The sequence below is a fragment of the Euprymna scolopes genome, chromosome 10 (assembly GCF_053919585.1).
Source record: "Euprymna scolopes isolate OS-2025 chromosome 10, ASM5391958v1, whole genome shotgun sequence".
Classification (NCBI taxonomy): Eukaryota; Metazoa; Mollusca; class Cephalopoda; order Sepiida; family Sepiolidae; genus Euprymna; species Euprymna scolopes.
Window position 1 is genome coordinate 16,312,717 of NC_136491.1, and position 20,508 is coordinate 16,333,224.

General features: G+C 33.0%; 2 protein-coding genes across 5 annotated transcripts in view; one reads left to right on the forward strand and one right to left on the reverse strand.

Annotated features, from left to right (window-relative positions):
- LOC145285817 (uncharacterized) overlaps positions 1-16,505 on the reverse strand; it is a 90,431-nt gene extending 73,926 nt beyond the window's left edge. Inside the window, exon 1 of one of the 4 annotated variants that reach the window (XM_080134235.1) lies at positions 16,432-16,505. The gene's annotated coding sequence lies outside the window, so the exon portion shown is untranslated. Of the gene's footprint in view, positions 1-16,107; positions 16,249-16,431 lie in introns of those variants that run through there. The other 3 variants (XM_080134236.1, XM_080134237.1, XM_080134234.1) reach the window with 3 other exon arrangements.
- Positions 16,506-16,643: 138 nt separating this feature from the next.
- Positions 16,644-18,626, forward strand: LOC145285818 (SNW domain-containing protein 1-like). Its single transcript, XM_080134238.1, has one exon. The coding sequence runs from the start codon at positions 16,757-16,759 to the stop codon at positions 18,371-18,373; it is 1,617 nt and encodes a 538-aa protein (XP_079990364.1). The 5' UTR covers positions 16,644-16,756; the 3' UTR covers positions 18,374-18,626.
- The last annotated feature ends 1,882 nt before the right edge of the window (positions 18,627-20,508 follow it).

Here is a 20,508-nt window from a genome sequence, read left to right on the forward strand (position 1 = left end):
TTGGAGGTGTGTGTTGAGCAAAAAAAAAAAAAAAAAAAAAAAAAAAAGAAGGCAGACTCGAACTCGTACTGCAAAGGAGGAAAAGAACATGAAAAAAAAGTGACGTCTTTGCTGTTGCGTTCATCGCCAAACCGGAAATGACAAATGTTGCAATTAAGACTAGTCAATCAAAAAGAGGGGATGACTTTCAAACATATTGGCGAAAAAAGCGACCTCTCCCTGTAGAAAAGTGTCCAGTTGAGGGTGAAGGAATTAATGTTTTTAGCCAATTTTTCAATATTTTTCGTCCAAAGGGTCAAGCTTCAAAATGATACCGATCTTGTGAAAATCCGTTGCCTCTGTCGAAAGTTTTAGGCATACATACATACATTTAAACAGACAGGTGAGATTTATATTACAGATTTATTTTCATATTTAGTCAATAACAGAATTTAACAAGAACATAAATGAATTGTGAGATTGTATATCTCCGGCTGACAATACGGATTAAAGTTTTATCTGGGTCTTAATCTTCCATATTATATGTAGTATTTCTGAAGTTATCCCATGAAAATATTCGTTACTGAAAAACTATTTATTTGATCAGGTTGAAATTTTGTATGCATCAAATTTGTGAAACTCGGTAGTTGAAATTCCATCCAAAAATTTTTTCAAAATAAAATGTAATAGTCATGGCCATATAAATGCAGGACTTCATTGGCTACAATATGAATTTATTTCATTTATTTGTTTCTTTTTCTTTTTTAACTCAATGAATAAACTTTTAAACACATGAAACGTTAAACTGTTAATCAAAACAGAAAATTCTAATTTCATTAAACATTAAGTTTTAAGTGTATTGAACAGTTCATTCAAATACAATTCAGATAATAGGGCCTCACATCATGGTCAGGTGGTGATACATGAAAAAGCCGTCAAGAGAAAGACTCTGAAATGGTGCATACTCTCTCCTGATGACCCAACATTATCAGGAGATCAAAATGAAATATCTCACAAGTAAAAAAAAAAACAATAAACACGACTATATACAAGTCTATAAGTGAAATAATTAAGAAGAAATGGCCCATATTCTCTCCTGATAATCCATCATCAATTGGAAGCTAAACTAAAATACTTCACAAGTAAAAACAGCTGCTAAACATGATTATATACAAGCCTACAAGGTAAGTTGTTTGTTTCAAAACACAATATCTTCTGTTGTCTGCTTGCTTCGTGGTGAGTTTCTGCTACTGTTGCAGTAACAAATTTCATTCTAAACCAAGTAGTGACTCTACAATGAACAGAACAAAACTTATTGCCAAAAGTGTGACTTTCATCTTTTCCATGACGTTGAACTTTGACGTAGATATCGCAAAATAAAATCAATTCAAAATTTTGGACAAGTGACGATTAATCAAACAACACGGACATTAAGTTGTACACACAGTAACAAACCAACAAACTCGACCAAAGACATAACTTCTTTGGTAGAATTAATAAATTTCAAATAAAAATGAACAGGTTAAAACATCATTATTAGTAATTTAAGAATAACAAGTTATTAGATGGCTACAATATATAAAAAATTATCTAAAAGTGCAATTTTATACATGTTAAGAAGTTAATGCAAACATTAACTTTGTTGCAGTTCTATTCTAAACTAGCGGGGTTGCCTGGTGTTGCCCAGGTGTTTGGAGGTGTGTGTTAAGCAAAAAAAAAAAGAAAATGTGGTAGTAGGAAGGCAGGCTGGAACCCATGATGCAAAGGTGGAAAAGAAAGTGAAAGAAAAGTTGACATCTTACCGCTACGCTATGATGCCAAAGGAAGTGAAAAGCGTTCAAATTTAGCGATGACAATCAAAAAGTTGCCTTGCAGAAGTGAATGAGTTCACGCAGACGCAGAAATGAACATCTGGCTTTCGGATGTTTTATTTATTTGTTTCCCAACGATGTTGGGGAACTCTGGCAGTGTCCAAATTAATAGCAATTGTCTGATATGAAGGGTTTCCCCCACATTGATCAAAGCTGATTGCCTTTCTGGACGTCCCGGGAGTTACTTTTGCTTCAATCAGTTTTGCTTTATTTATACGAGAGAGACAAACAAACACAGGGAACCAGGGATTCTTTTAAAAGTTGATCAAAATAAATGTAGCCATGACATCTGTTTTTGAATTGTAGATATTATAATCTAAAAAGTTGAATTGTAGATATTATAATCTAAAAAGTTGAATTGTAGATATTATAATCTAAAAAGTTGAATTGTAGATATTATAATCTAAAAAGTAAAAGGAAACTTCTGAATAAATGTAACATCATCAAGAAGCCCAGTGAAAAAAGCCTTTCATGGACATACAAAAGTGCGTGCGGCCATTTTGCTTTTTATATATAGAGACTAGCGGGGGTGCCTGGCATTGCCCGGGTGTAAAAGAAAAAAAAAAAATTTTGTAGGGAGGTAGGCTCAAACCCGAAGCCTCGAGGTGAATAGCCTGACAACTTACCACAACACTATATGGGCAGAGAAGTGAGGGAGGGTGAAAGTAAATGTTTAAAAAAGCGAGTGGTTAAACGAACGTGAACGTGTGGTTTTCATGCCATAGTAGTAGAGAAAATGAAATCATAGCACGAATTTTGTAACATATAAGATTCAGATGACCTCATTTTGGAAATCGGACATATCATAATTTAGGCCGTATATAAAAAGTTGTAAGATTCAATAACTCCTCCGAGCGCTCCTCCCCCAAAGCCTTTGGTGGATATACAAAAAAAAAATGCACACACACAAACACACACACATTTTCGCTTTTATATATTACTAGCAGGAGTACCCGGCGTTGCCCGGGTGTTTGGAGGTGTGTGTGTGTGTAGGGGTGGGTGGGTAAAGAACTTCTTAAAAAATCAGAAAAACCGAAACAAAAAAAAAACAGTAAACGACCATAAAACTTCTTTAAAAAAAAAAATCAGAAAAAGAAAAAAGAAGAAAAAAAGGACGGCGTTTCCCGGGTGTTTGGACGTGTGTATGTAGGAGGGGGGAGTGGATAAGAAGAAGCGAATTAATAACCCTGTTTAAACTTTTTTTAAAAAAATCGGAAAAAAACAAAACAAAAAAGAACAGCGAACGGACGTAAAACTTCTTTAAAACAATCGGATAAACAAAAACCAAAAAAGGAAAAAAAACAAAAACAAAAACAAAACACAGCAAAAAAAAAAAAAAAAATGGTATAAATAACCTTGTTTTAATATTAAATGTTTAAAAATCGAGAAAAAATACATATCTGATAACTGGGATTGAACCTGAAATCTTTAGATAATGACGCTGTCACTTAACCCATCGCGCTATAGATGCGTGGGCAAAAGTAGGTTGGTTTTTATAAAATTAAAACGGATTCAATGTACAACGTCTTTTGTGCGTATTGATGCATACGTAGAAGCCATCTTGTTATGAGAGAACAGTGTTTTGCTACTCCCTCCCTGTACAAAAATGGTCAGTTTAGGGTGAAGGAATTAATGTTTTGGGCCAATTTTTCGATATTTGTCGGACGAAGGCTCGAGCTTGAAAATGATACCTATCTGGCGAAAATCCGTGCCTGCGTCGAAAGTTTTTGCGAGACATACAAACACACACACACATTTTGCCTTTTATATATATAGATAGACTAGCGGGGGGGTACCTGGCGTTGCCCGGGTGTTTGGAGGCATGTGTGGTAAATCAAAACAAAAAATAATAAAAAATCGTTGCCCGGGTGTTTGTGTTGGGGGTGGGGGGTAAAATTTAAAAAAAAGTTTTGGTAGGTAAGTATGAAGGATCGAACCCGAACCCTTGAGGCGAAGTTGGAAATTAAAGTTTGAAAAAAAAACGCGCTACGTTAACCACTGGGCCACCACGAAATAGTAACAGAAACATGTTTGAATTTATTTAAGTATTAAGAATTGGCAGGTGCCCATACTTAATGACTTAATAAGGTCAACTTTCACTGCGGGGCAGTATTTTATTTACTGCGGGGCAGCTTTTTTTTTTAGTTTTTTTTTGTTTCCTCAAAATGTTAGGGGGGAAACCAGCTCCCCATAAAAAGGAGATTGTCCAAATTGAATAGCAATTGTCTGATATAAGGAGAAACTCCACATTGATCAAATCTGATTACTTTTGGACGTTCCCGTCGATCACACCAGGAACGATGTCTAAAGCTTCGGTTTGCTTTTATTATTATACAAAAAAGCCCAATCCACACGCAGCGATCGAAAAATGTTGAATATTTAGCTTTTCAAACTCAGGCAAATTAAATAGACAGGCGACCCCCGTTGTTAACTCATAAATATGATCATTTAGACGTAATATAAAAACTTATAAGAAAAAGTGAGCCAACCGATCACTTCTCGGAAAAAAGCCTTTCTCAGACATACACAAAAAGCGAACATACATACACACACATTTTCGCTTTTATATATATAGATAATTTGTTTAAACTGCCAGATATAAAACATGTTTAGGAAGTTTAATTTTCACTAATTTCAGTCCTTGCTCGCTCATAATATAACTATGTGTCATACATGTCGATGTTCAAGAAGGTATCTAATCAAACAAATAAATAGGAATGGATACCAAGATGTGTCCATTAAATCTTTGAGTTTTACAATGACAATGTTATTTCAAACTTAAGGATGACAGACTGACAAGAATGCTATTATATATATATATATATATATATATATATATATATATATATATATATATATATATATATATATATATATAAAAGTTATTGTTGAAAAGACAATTAAGTAGAAGATCAGACTTAAATATAAAAAAAAGGGGGCCTATAAAAAGAACAGTTTTCTGGTTATGTGAACATGCAAGCAACAGTTATAAAGTTTAGTTTTATAACCAAAAGACAAAGAGAGGAGGTACACCCATAAACATTTTACACTTGCTTACAGAGAGAGAGAGAGAGAGAGAGAGAGAGAGAGAGAGAGAGAGAGAGAAGTATGTGGACTTTATATGATTTATTGGCAGGTGAAGATGCAAAGACTTAAACCATCAGACCATCGAACTAAATATAGAATTAATCCAGGGGGAAATAAAAACAACTAAAATCACCTGATGATAATTGGTTTGATCTAAAGGAACTTGAATTCACAACATAGAAAGAAAAAAAAAAAAACTGGAAGAAGTGGCGGGAGTAGGAGATGGTCTTTTGATTGAAGTAGAGAATTTGATTTTAATGGGTCCTCTTTCTCTCTCTGTCATGTCAGCTATAATAAAGGATTTGCTTATGTCTCAATTGACTGAATTGTAATCAATAATAAATTGACAAAGTAGATCTTCTTGACAGCTTGTTTGGATGAAAAAAGATTTAAATGTCAGCTCTCATCTCAGGTGGGGGTCCTTTTTCTTTACAAGAATATTAGTCATAATTTACAAAAGTGAAGATAGCACTGCAGTGGTTACCAACACAAACTGTGGATTAAAAAAAAAAAGAGTAATCCATAAACAATATTTCGAGTAGATTTTTAAGAAAGATATTAGTATAACAACTACAACTATCTCAAGATAAATGCTATAAATGCAGAAGGGTGTAATTTAGCTAATTTGATGTAGTAGTAGTAGTAGTAGTAGTACAGCCTTATTAGATATATAAATAAGAAATAAACAATTGATTTTTTTTGAGTTAATTTAATTATGAAAGTGTTCCATCCATCCAGCCTGGCCGTAACTCACTACACGAGTTTGTAGTGTCATTCAAATTAATACAATGCTTCACCAGGGCTATAAAAGGTATTTTTTATTGTGACGCCATCACTAGATGGGGTGCCTAGCACAGCTTAAGAGAGTCCCATCTACCCTCGAGAGAAGGATAGACTGCGCCAGTTTCTCAACCTGGTATTTTTACCTTGCGGTACATACAGCGCCTCACCATTCCCAAATGGTCACCCATTTGGTACTGGACAAGCTCAACGTTGCTTAACTTCAGTGATCTGGTGAGAACCGGTGTATCAATATGATTGTGCCGTATAATCAATCCACTGTGACCAAAATATACTTTGAAAAGTCACGGGTTATTTAGAAAAAAAAACAGTTTGATTGATGACATGAAAATGTTAGCTAAGGAAATTATTAATAAAATTTTGTAGAATAAAAAAAATAGGTAAAAAAAATATTTTATTTGTATACTCTCACTATAAAGCGAAACTATAATCCAAAATTCTATCATTTCAAAGGATTTGAATCCTTTTCAAAAAATTTTTTTTTTCATTAAAAGCATATGCTGGAATTTCCACAAGGTTTGGTACATTAATGTTGGAAATAAACATGTTTCGGCTGAAATATATTAACTGCAGCTGCGACTTCATCTTAATTATGATATTTCAGTCATGATTTTTTTCTATTTGGTAATATTTTATTCAATCAATAGAATTCCAGTCATTCTTTCGCTAAATAATCCTTAAAAAATCTTTATCATCACGAAGATGGAATATGATTCTACTTAAGCAATGACATTTCATGAATTAATATTTTCTAATTTTTAGATAATCCTAGTAACCTATTTATTATACAACAGATATGTAGGTGGCATCTTATATGGGGAGTTGTGTAGCAAGATGTTTGTTCACATTACATTAAAATTTCTGCATGTTGGTACAGTCAAAGAAACAGGGAGCTAGAAGAAAATTCAATAAGTAAACGGTTAAAAAAAAAAGCTATTAAAGTGGAAAGTTTTTCGACATCTGAAGATCTCTCTGACAAAGAGGAGGGATTTTGTTGCTAGTCGGGTTTGTCAGGGCTATTTACATTGAGGGGATACAAGTGCAGTAAGTTCATCAGAGCACATTCCGTAGAAGTACTTGTAAAACAAACACAAAGATGCAACATTGTGGTGATGGGCCAGAGGCGGGAGCTAGGTAGGCAGTTTGAGACCTATTACATTAGAGGTTTTTTTTGAGACCTTGTCTAAGAAGGAGAGATTGATAATCTTATTATGAGATGAAGCCGAATTTAGTTTTTTTGTTGATAGCAACCTTCTCAATCATTACACAAGATTTAACTTTATTACTGAGCTTAATAAAGTCATCTATATATTAATATGATAGCGTGTTATTTTGTGTGTCATGCTTACATCTTTTTTCTTCCGAGTGACTGTCGTTTAATTGTTATGACCTTCTATTTCTTGTAATATATAATTTAACCAAGAATTCTTCATATGTTCCGGTTTCGATTACAGCTGAAGGAACCCCAGTTTTATATATATATATATATATATATATATATATATATATATATATATATATAAAGCTGAATGTCTGTGTCACTTTTTTTGTTTCTTCATAAGTTCTGGTTTCGGTTTCGGTTTTGATTAAAGCTGATGCACCCAAGTCATATGGATATATTTTATTTTTGAAATCACAACTTTATAATATATAAAAATCGATTGAAATTTGACTCTATAATAATATATACAAAATTTGCATAAATTAAAATATATTTAACCATATTTTATGACTGGGCTACGCCGGGTGTCCCTGCTAACTTAGATAAATACTTTTGCAGTTTTAAAAGAGCTACAATAATATCAGGGCATCTCCATTTACGCTGAACATCCACAGAATGCAAACATCAATATATTACATATGCAAGAGTCTGCTGTGGAGTTTCCACAGGTCTCGCTAGTATTTCATTATTTGTTTTATTTAATAACCTGTAATATTTCCCCAGTATTGCTCAAGTGAAGACATATTGTTGTATTTAAAAAAGTTTTTTTTTTTTTAGTTTTTCCTTATTTTATTTTTGATTTCAATAAATGATCACTTAACAGCAAATAAAAATAAAATACAAAGTGTATTTATCAAAGTTATGCATAGAGGAAAAATATACACACACACAAAATTTTGTTAAATAATTTTAATAATAAACAGATCAATAAATATCATTTAAACTTTTTGGTACCAGTGAGTTATCGGTTGCAATGTTTTATCTTTAAGAATTAAAAAACTTCATATTCTATTTCATCATGCCCAGCAACACAGGTGTGGAGAAGCTAAATTTATTCTCTATACTTGCAAGCCACCAATATTTATAGTTGGTAATACAAACTTGCGTCATCATTATTTTAAAAACAAATACGACATACATGTCAGGAAGTAAACATGATTGAGAAACTGTAGAATGATGAAAACATTTAATTTATTAACAGTTTGTCTAAGACAAACATTAAAAGACAGTGTACAGATATGTATCAGAAAAAATACTCAAGTACTAGCATGTCTCATGAAACAAATAAGTATCAAATGAAAAAATACTCAAGTACTAGCATGTCTCATGAAACAAATAAGTATCAAATGAAAAAATACTCAAGTACTAGCATGTCTCATGAAACAAATAAATATCAAATGAAAAAATACTCAAGTACTAGAATTTCTCATGAAACAAATAAGTATCAAATGAAAAAAATACTCAAGTACTAGCATGTCGCATGAAACAAATAAGTATCAAATGAAAAAAATACTCAAGTACTAGCATGTCTCATGAAACAAATAAGTATAAAATGAAAAAATACTCAAGTACTAGCATGTCTCATGAAACAAATAAGTATCAAATGAAAAAATACTCAAGTACTAGCATGTCTCATGAAACAAATAAGTATCAAATGAAAAAATACTCAAGTACTAGCATGTCTCATGAAACAAATAAGTATCAAATGAAAAAATACTCAAGTACTAGCATGTCTCATGAAACAAATAAGTACCAAATGAAAAAATACTCAAGTACTAGCATGTCTCATGAAACAAATAAGTACCAAATGAAAAAATACTCAAGTACTAGCATGTCTCATGAAACAAATAAGTATCAAATGAAAAAAATAATCAAGTACTAGCATGTCTTATGAAACAAATAAGTATCAAATGAAAACAACTACTCAAATGCTAGCATGTCTCATGAAACAAATAAGTATCAAATGAAAACAAATACTCAAATACTAGCATGTCTCATGAAACAAATAAGTATCAAATGAAAAAACTCAGGTGAAAATATATTTTTATCTTCTTTTTTTAACATTCATTTGCTTTTATGGAATACTAGCGGGGTTGGGCAGCGTTGCCCGGGGTGTTTGGAGGTGTGTGTTGAGAAAAAAATGTGGTAGTAGGCAGGCAGGTTCGAACGCGTGACGCGAAGGTGGAAAAAAAAGTGAAAGAAAACCTGATATCTTACGACTACGCTATGACGCCACAGGAAGTGAAAAGCGTTCAAATTTAGCGATGTCAATCAAAAAGTTTAAGTTAAGAATCATAGGAGCCAGCTCAGAAATAAAAGTGGCTTTTAAACCTGGCCTGGGGCCAGTGAAGCTTTTGCTTTCTTGCATGGTATTTATTTTCTTCCCCATGAGGTCGTCCCTCCAAAAAAAGGGGGAATTCTGGCAATGTCGAAATGAATAGCAATTGTCTGATATGAAGGGTTTCCCCGGCGTTGATCAAAGCTAATTGTTTTCAAGACGTCCCGGCACAAAAGGCCAGGCGCTGTACCATCGCTCTGATTAGGTTCGCTTTATTTATATGAAAAAGACCAGCAAACATGCGAAAAGACAGAATAGAGGGAATTTTTTAAAAGTCGATGTAAATAAATGTAGATATGTATGACGTCCGTTTGCAAATCATAGATATTATAATCTAGGGAGTATATAAAAAGTTCGAAAACATAATACCCCCCCCCCCTCCACCAAAAAAGGCCTTTCTTAGTCATACAAAAACATGCACGTTTATTCTAAAAAGAAAACGTTAAAGTTAAAAAAAAGAAAAAGATTTTCAATGAAAAAGTGATTTATTAGTATTATTCCAATTAAAACTTTTTAAAAAAGTTGCACATCGTTTTTTTTCTTTTCTTTTTTTTAAATTTAAAATACAAACATTCACTGTTTAGAAAATATAAATGAAACAATTATTTTATCTTTTGAAAAGTTAAAGAGCATAAAAAAGTGAAACAAATGTTTTGTTTATCGTTTTTTTACTTCTGTACTTCCAGAGAATTGTTTTTAAACAAAAAAAGCAATATGATGGATGTGAGTCTTAATGACTTTACACAAAGATTAAATCTGATCAGAAAAGGGAGACGTGCAGAATAGGAGAGTCTGATAGTATGACCACATTGGAAGAATGAAAAAAGTTTCTGGGTCAGTAGATATAGAACAGTTGAGGTAGCAGGTCCTGTCCACATGAGATAGCCGAGGGAAGCATGGGAGGAAGTGATACAAATTGATCTGAAGGAAAGAGGGATAAATAAAGACCTGGTAGGAGATATATTAGTTTGAAAGTCAATTTCTTAAAGCTGTCCAATACATGTCAGCATGTAAAACATGTTATGATGATGATGATGATGATTCGATTTTCACTAATTGTTTGTTAGTTCACCTGTCCTCCATTTTAAAATCTGATAAATTTATAATAATGAAACTAAAAAGGTACATATGTCGTAAATTATTTAAAAAAATGTATTGGAATTCTTTGCACTTTATGCCAGTTTACTCAAAAAGAAAAATGACATTCTACTTTCTTTCATGTAAACAAAACAAAAAATAGTTTAGACTTGAAAAGGAAGGGGTCATTTTCGTATATATATATATATATATATATATATATATATATATATATATATATATATATATTTATATATATATATTTTGGAAAAATACTTTATTTTTATATAATGTATACCAATCCTTATTTCAGAAGCTCAATGCAATTACAGAGCAATATAATGAATGAATGACAAAAATCTATATTCCAAAGTTCATGATGTTGACCATCTTACAATTTATTCCTTCAATTCAATTGAATTGTAAATGTCAACTGAATTAAAGCAATAAATTGTAAGATGGTCAACATCATGAACTTTGGAACTACCTCCAAAATTCAACCACCATTGTTTTTGTTTTGGCTTTCAATAAGTCAATTTAATAACAAATTCTTTATTATTATTATTATTATTGTAATAATAATAATAATAATAATAATAATAATAATAATCATCATCATTAATCGAGAGGATGCAACCTTTTCACATGAGTTTTATGGTCACACTAGTTACACTAATGTTGCTATCGTTCTGCCCTTCCTTTCTCACCCTCTTCCATCTTCTACTACTACCACAATCACTATTATTATCAACAATATAATTATATTAATAAAAGAACATGTCGCTGTCCACATACCTGTTCCTAAGAGCAGAGCCATACTAGGGTATTATTATTATTATTATTATAATAATAATAATAATAATAATAATAATAATAATCATTAAATAAATAAATCTTACATTAAATTTACACACTTTAAAATTATATAGGTTGATAGAAAATTAAATTTCAATTCATTTGGACCTCCCCCCCCCCCCCAGTTTTTTCGTTAATTATAATTATATTGTCAGTTTGTGAAATAATTTTTGGCAATAACTATTTTTTTTAATTGATGAAAACTAAATATTTTTGTTATTACATGTTCAATTTTTTTCAGCATAAGAAATGGCCAAGATTGGTTACTGCACTCCACACACGCATACAGATTAGTATATTAATTTTTAAAAGTTGATTGGGAATTAAAGTTCTGACTTTTTTAGATGAGGCCTGATTGTTTATATTACTTGTTTTGATTAGACTACCGGTCTCATCTTGAGTGTTGTTTGTGCAACGTTTCAGTCGGATTGTATTTCAGCTGTCTTCAGGCATGTTAGGAAAAGTGAAGTAACTTTTCTCTTTTTTTTTACATACAACAACCAACATGCCTGAAGACGGCCGAAGGACGATCCGACCAAAACGTTGCACAAATAACACTCAAGATGAGAACAATAGTCCAATCAATACAAGTAATATAATTGGGAATTAGTTCAAAACATTTTTATTGCTATATCAATGAAAATTAGGTTCTTCTTTATTATTGTACCTATTTACAATGCCTCCCCACGGGACAGAGTTAGACACCAGGGTCGTTTTTTAACGTGGAGAAAAGGAAATTTTTTTATTGTAGCGAAATTCGAAAATTGAAATATTGAATTTCAAGTGAAACCAATAGTATTTACTGAATTGACATGTCGCATTAATGAACATGTTCAAAAATTACGAAAAACCACAAGGTAAAAAATTAATTATTAATGAACATAATTTTCAAAAGATAATTCATGTGTGTATACAAATTAACATCAAGTTAGAGGAAAATATTTGGTCTGTCTTGTTACAATTAATAGCGGATGTCACGCAATCATCTATTTGTACAAAGTACATGTCTTATGTAATGAATTTAATTTAACTAATTGTGACATGACAATTAGGTAGATAACAATTGCTTATTGTTTAAATTGATAAAAACTATGTAATTATCATTGATTTTTAATGAAAACACATTTTTCCGGCTGTCAGATTTCGTTACAATAATTGAAAATTAAAAAGCAACTTCACATGTGTGTGTGTGTGTGTGTGTGTGTGTGTGTGTGTGTGTGTGTGTGTGATTTGGTGTAATACACTCCAAAATCCAAGAAAAAAAACAAAACAAAAAAAAAAAATTTTTATAAAACATTAAAATGAAATTATCTGCCAAATATTAATAGTATTAAGTGTAGAAACTATTTGAAGATTTTTTTTTATTTTGTACTTTTTTCTATAAAATTTGTCTTTTCAGCAGGAAGCCTACAGTTAATAAAAGTCAAGTTCGGTTGAATTCATTAAACAGTATTTTTTTAGTTTGCTTTACTTGCTTTTTCACGTAGTTTAAAACAAAAATTATTTGAATAAAGAAATGTTCACAATCTATGAAGCACCATGAATATTTACAATATAAGTACGTGCAAAATGAATGCCAATGCTTAAAATGTATAAACATTTTGACTCCTCCCTTGGCGGTGGTTGTAACAGTCACGTTTTTTTCCCCCATTTTTTTCCTCCTTCGCGGTACGGGTTCGAGCCTGCCTTCCTACTACTATTTTTTTTGTTTTTTTTTTTGCTCAACATACACCTTCAAACACCTGGGTAACGCCAGGCTGAAATGTTAGTTATCTCATAAATCTAATATTTATCTTTAATGGAATGTTTACAATGAATTTTTTTAACTTCTAAATTTAGCTAAATTTGTCAACTTGCGTATGTCGCCATGAAAATATTTTTCATTATAACTTTTTTTTTACATGTAAAAATATTTTTTTTCTTTTGAAAATTAACTTTAGTCTTTAATCTTTCAAATACAATCACCAAGTAATTAGAAACCTACAAAAAAATTATGATTAACTGGCTTTCAAAACTACGTTTTTCACCATTAATGCACGTACCTATTATCATAGAAATTGAAAGCAAACGATGATGCAATTTTAAAATGGATGAATCATTTATTATTTTTTAATATACTAAGACTTTCTATATATAAAAATATCTTTTTCACAGCATGAGATGCCTTTTTTCCTTTTCTTCATTTTTTGTTTATTAATATTAACTTCATTAATAGAAGGAAAGATAGAAGAGCCTCATGCTGAGATAGAAATTAATTCGATTTTTTGAAAAACTTTTAGTAGTTCTTTTTCACATTTTTTTCTTTAATAAAAAGATATGGCATTGAATATAAAGACTAGTATAAGTGGTTGTAAAAGTAAACTTGTGCGATCAGGGTTCATTTAGGCAATGTTTCTGTTCAAATATGAGGAACAAGGTCATTGTCAAGGCATGTACATTGAAAGGACGAGTGCTTAAAAAATACATCTTTATGGCTTTAAAGCAAATTTAGCTTGTTAAGCCAACTAATTGTTGGCAACTAATTGTTGGCAGCTAACTGTAGGCTTCCTGTCAAAAAGACCAATTTTATAGAAAAAAATGTATGATATATATAAAACAACACCTTACAATTTTACAATTTGTTTCAACAGATTAAAACATGGATTTGGTAAAAAAAAAAAAAAAAGAAAAAATCATTCTAATGCGTTTTATATAAATTTTGAATTGTATTGCATTTGTTTTACGGGTTCTCGGATGTTAACTATTCTGTTCTTTAAACTGTGCTTCCAGCAACTACTAGAATTATTATTTGTCCTTATTTACTATTATTTGAATATTTAATAAAAGCAAAATCGACATTGCATAAAATTACAAACTAAAACAAATAAAAAAAAAAAATGGTTAAATTCAAGCAAAGTCGCCTAATGCTTACTGCGAGCCTGTCAGACTAAAATCAAACATCATAAAAAACGTATCCAATACAGAATATTCCGAAAATAGTTTGTTTTTTATTTGAAAAAGTTTCAATAAATCTTAATAGTAAATAAGAAAACTTTTTGGGAATATTTTGTATTGGATACGTTTTTTATGATCTTTACTCACATTCACCCCTAACAAAGCATATCATCATTTGCATATAAGAGGTTACTATTTGTGACTATGTCTAGGAAAGATTAACAAGATGTTGGTTTACATTACATTTAAACTTTTGCATATCAGTACAGTCAGGGAAGCAGGTAGCAGGAAGAGAATTCCAAAGTGTAGCTGTTTGAGGGAAGAAACTATTAGAGTAGAAAGCTTCCTGGCATTTAGGGACCTCAACAGTGAAGGGGTGAGATTTTGCTGCTAAGCGGTTTTGTCAGGAATATGTACATTGAGTGAGTACAAGTGTAACGAGTTCATCAGAGAACATTCCATTCGCCTGTTTTCCATCTGATTACAATTTGCTCGTCTTCAAGTCCAACATAAACAAATTCTTGATGAACCGTCTCCTTAAGTAATCCAATTTACCAAATTTCCACTACTAACGATTACTATATTATCCCACTGACTACTGTACACTCAGTAACCCTTATCCTCGAGTGGCCTCTGAGCCTTGATAAGTGAAAAAAAAAAAGAAAGAATATTTGTAAAACAAGCACAGAGATGCAACACAGGAGTTGGAGCTTAGTTAACAAAGTGGGCCCTATTAGATTGAACACTCTTTTTAGAACCCTATCCAAGAAGGGGAGACTAGTGGTAGATGCACCAGTACAGATGTGGCAACAATACTCCATGTGTATGCGAATGGTGGCTTTGTAGAGGTACAGGATACTCTCAGGTGTGAGCAGTCTTCTAGCTCAATAGAGAGAACCCACTTTTTTTGCAGCAGCCTTCGCAATGTCCTCGATATATTTGTTCCAGTTCATATTGCCTGCGAATGTTAGGCCAAGGAGTTTGGAGGGAGAATTCTCAGGTAGGGTGTTATTTTGTCATGAATATCAGTGGTTGGAGAGGCGTCTTGTAATTGTTAAAGGCGAGCAGCTTAGTCCTACTAACATTAAATGTTACCATTCATTTGATTTTAGTTTGACAGGCCAACACAGCAAGCGTCAGGGACTTTGCTTGAATTTAATCAAAAAATTATATTTAAAAGTATGGCGCTTAGAGACACGAATGAAAAACTTTATCTGTATAAACACAAAATATTTAAGGTTTTGAAAATTATTTACATCTAATAATTTTATGAATTAGTTTTGTAGCCCAATTTGGTTCTATTAATAATTAAACGTTTCAAATCTTAACATTAACAATAAAAAATAATAATTTGGTTCCCGGGCAATGCCGGGTAAGTACAGCTCGTTTTTAATAATGGTTGCGGTTACTCTTGACAGTTATGCAGAATACGGACCGTGATATTGTTTTTATAGAATTTTCAAATTAAATTACTTTTTTTTTTTTTTTTTACAGTATTTTTGGTTATTAAATTGTTAGGTGAAAGTACACTTCCCTGCCCACATTAAGAATGGTTTTCTAAATAATAACGTTATTAATTCAACGCTTTCCGTATTGCGCATGAGTACCGAATTTTAAAGTCAGTTTAAATGTCCTTCTATTCGGCAGTTTAAATACTTCTAAATTCCTTTAATATTCCAAGGGTCAAGAAATTATTTATTTATTGATTTATTTTCAACTAGTAACAAAATATTAAAATGGTTGGTTTGTTTACCTATAAATCGAGATGCACTCTGGTGAATTTAATAAAAAATAAGTTACTTTTACTCTTTTAAAAAATTATTTTTCAAAAGTTTTTCAACTATTTTTGTATGCCAAACAAAAGCATTTAAAAACAAAACGAAGCAGATAAGCAAAAATAATTAGCACGATGTAGCAAAATAAATATAACAATCACGAAAAACCTGCGAATTATGAAATAATGTCCGTTTGAATAAATCTGCATCAAACTCTGTTTGACTTGCCGCGAAAACAGGAGAAATAAGCAAAATAAAAGCTCGTTCGAGTGAAAAGTAGCGCGACGTCCGCCATTGTGTTGTTAGGGTGAACTTTCCCTAACAACGGCGGTTACTGAGTCATACACAAAACAAAGAAAAGAAAAACAAATGTTTCTGGCGATAGTCCAAAACATTATGTGAGTCTACACAAGCTATTTCATATTTTCGTGAAAAAAATACATTTAATAATGGTTATGAATCCACAATCATCAATTTAGAAGAGAAACTCACAATAAATAATACATATTACCATACCAACGATGACAACAACGCAGCCGCCATATTTAGCTTCGGAGTTCAAATGTAAACAATAAGAAAATTTACCGATTTGTAAAAAAACGTTTGGACCATAAAACTTTTCTTTAATTTTAAGTTATATTTATATTATGTTTAATACGATAAGAAAAAGATAATTTTTTACGCATCGACGAAAAATATAAAAACAAAACTTGCCACAGCATCGATGATCTCGCGAGACTAGACGCGTGATTTGAGCTGCCATATTGAAAAACAATCTTTTACTTTAGATCTCTGTTATTTTTCATTCTCTACCTCCATGGCAGGATTAACGCAATTTTTACCACAACCGTCGCAGCGAGTTTACGATCGCGACGATGAGGAAGAAGAACGACAGAGGCATTACATGCAGCAGGTAACCGTGAAAAGCGTGCGTTCAGCCCCACCGTACGGACATCGAAAAGGTTGGATACCACGTACACAAGAGGACTACGGAGATGGCGGGGCCTTCCCGGAAGTTCACGTTGCTCAATATCCACTCGGTATGGGACTGAAAAAATCGAATTCAAACTCTTTAGCCGTACAGCTGGATGCACAGGGGAAAATAAAATATGATGCAATCGCCAGACAGGGTCATGGAAAAGATAAAGTTGTGCACTCCAAATTTCAAGATCTTGTGCCAAAACTACTTGATGATGACGACCCAGAATTGGAGCGTCCAAACGAAGAAAAAGTTAAGGAGACTACAGATAAAACTCGTCTGGCCCTGGAAAAAATCGTATCGAGTAAAATGTCGGCAGCAATGCCCGTGCGACATGCCGATAAATTAGCACCTGCGCAGTATATCCGCTACACGCCATCCCAACAGGGAGTATCTTATAATTCTGGGGCCAAACAACGAATTATTAGGATGGTCGATGTACAAAAGGACCCCATGGAACCAGCTCGGTTCAAGGTAAACAAAAAGATCCCCCGTGGTCCACCTTCTCCACCCGCCCCTGTCCTACATTCGCCCAATCGGAAAGTGACGGTGAAAGAGCAGCAGGAATGGAAGATTCCACCATGTATATCAAATTGGAAGAACGCCAAAGGATACACGATTCCTTTAGACAAACGTCTGGCGGCTGATGGTCGTGGTCTGCAAGGGGTGCACATCAATGAAAACTTTGCCAAACTGGCAGAAGCTCTGTACATTGCTGACAGGAAAGCCCGTGAGGCCGTCGAAATGAGAGCCCAAATCGAGAAAAAGATGGCCCAGAAGGAGAAAGAGAAGAAAGAGGGTAATCTGAGATTGTTGGCCCAAAAAGCCCGTGAGGAGCGTGTGGGTATTCGACGTGAAGAAAAAGATGAAGAAGTAGCTGAAAGAGATGAACTACGAAAAGATCGCTCAAAAGACCGACAACGCGATAAGAACCTTGCAAGGGCAGCACCAAACAAAAGATCACGATTGCAACATGAGAAGGAACGAGATATTAGCGAAATAATTGCCTTGAATCTTCCAAATACGGGTGTCGGCAATTCTCAGGAAGTGCAATTTGACCAGAGATTGTTTAACCGTACCAAAGGTATGGACAGCGGCTTTGGTGACGACGAGGTCTACAATGTCTATGACAAACCATGGCGCCAAGATCGCACAATTGCAGATTCCATCTATCGACCGTTCAAAAATGCTGATAAAGATATGTATGGTGATGACCTTGAAACAATCATGAAAACCAAAAGATTTGAAGCAGAAAAGGGCTTTGCAGGAACAGACAAATCCCGCAAGCGTGATGGACCCGTCCAGTTTGAAGAAGATCCAGATCCTTTTGGTCTGGATAAATTCTTGACGGAAGCCAAACACGGAGGACAGAAACGGTCGACACATGTGGAGCCTAGATCCAGCAATAAAGAATATGAATCCAGTCGCAGCAGCAAACAAAGGCGTCGTGAATAACAAAATGCTTGCCAGTAATTGAACGATCGGGACAGAATGGACATTGGTCTTCGGACAAATGTCAGTAATGGTCTTATCTATTTCTTGAGAGACTAGAACACATCTTGTTTTTGGTAACACTTGACTATCACTTTGCAACCACAAATTGCCTCATCATATTCAAGGTGTACAGTATAAACTTAAAACTCCTGTCTAGACAATACGTCTATTTGCATCTGTGTATATTATTGTAATGAAATCCTTTTTTATTGGGGTTGTATTTGTTGAGAAAATTTTTTTTTTTTTTTAATTTCATATATAAGTATTTTCGGTTTCTCTTTTCCTGTACAGTGAATTTCATTTAAACAAAACATTTTATTATTCAGAAGTTCCCCTATATTAAAGAAATGAAAATAAAGAAAAATCTCTATGTACCCATAACGAAATGAAAATATCATATTCCAAAAATCACATAAATCAAATAGTATTATTTTCATAAAGAAAGCCGTTTTTAAGTGATTAAAGAGAATTTGTAGACATTACTACAAAATTATTGCAAGTTTGAATTATTGCTGAGTTATCTTCCTTATTTCTTGAGATTATTTTCAAGATGGTGATGCAAGACAATCACTCCTCTCTTATAAAATTTGATTTTCTTGAATAAAAATAAAATTGCATGATCAATTTACGTGATTTTTGGAATATGATCTTTTCACTGTTGCAGTTCCATACATCATACAGATTTTTCTTTATTTTTGTCTTTTTAATATAAGAAAAATTCTGGATAATCAAACATTTTTTTTTTCTTTCCACTGATCTTTCTGAGTTGAAACCTGCAGGTGTTGAGAGTTTAAAGCGGTTATTTTAAAAAAAAAAAAATCTTTGAAGGATTCAGATTTTTGCACTCAACTTACCACCTTGGTTGCAATCAATAAGTTTGATCCCCCCCCCCCCAACAAATATTTCTTTTTTCAAATATATTTGCTAAAAAAAGAAAATTATATTTTTTCAATCTGTTCTTACACGACTGGTTTAAGCATTATGTTGCTTATAACTTATTTTCTATTTACATCTGGTCCTTCACTTGGTCTTCTTGGCCAAAAGCACTCGATGATAAATCCATGATTACTTGTTTCGGCATTCATCCAAAGAATTTGCTGCATCCTGAATGAAAGCTGACCAGATGCGACAATTCACATTGCAGTAGCAGATACGAGTGTTAACCAATCACGGTTCCAGCCGTGACTCCCATAGAGGCAAGGGTCTGAGATCACTTCGGAATCCTGTTTCACTGTCCTGAGCAAGGTTTTCAGCTCGCTTCCGCATCATTTTTTTTTTTTCCAACCGTGTGGAGAAGCTGATTTAATACCTTGTGGATGTGAAATCATCTGAATGATGACGAAGTGCATGACTGAACCAATGAAGACGTCTCGCAAGATGAGCTTCTTGTGGAGAGGGTATATTTCAACGAGACTGAACAGCGATATTTGAGATGAACTGTTGACATGTAAACCGTAGTGACCGAGCACCTCTAGGTTTTGTAGGTTAATTGCTCTCATCGGCCAGATTTCATAACCGTATGGTAAAATGATGTGGGCAAGAGCTTGATAGATGCAGATTTTAGTATCAAGTTTGATTAGATAAGTATGAAACCCGACTCATTAAGTTGGAAGATTTACCGAAAGCACCTCATTGGCCGATCGTAAATGGTTATCTTAAGAATGAATTGGTTATGCCCGGACAATTATCTATAATGGTCATCCTCCTGGATGAAACCGTTACAGAAGCATGTTTTGGATTATAGGAAGGTTGGCCAGTCAAGGAAACTCTTAAGCAAGTGATAGGATAATTTGGAGACAATTGACCCACTCGGCCATGAGGATTAGAGAATGAGCTTGTGAAATTATTGTTGAGATGATTAATCGGAATCAGAAAAATCATAACTTTTTGGGGAGTCAAAATCGGTGAAAAGTTTTGCATATTTTCCGATGCTGAAACTGTTCCTTCAATTATCGTCTTTTTTTTTTTTTATTTTAAAACAAAATCTTCCACAACTGATAGTAATTAAAAAAAAAATTATTTTAAACTACCAGCAATGTTAAAATCTATAGATAACCACCACCCGTACAAGTTTGTCTTTACGTTTGAAAAAATAT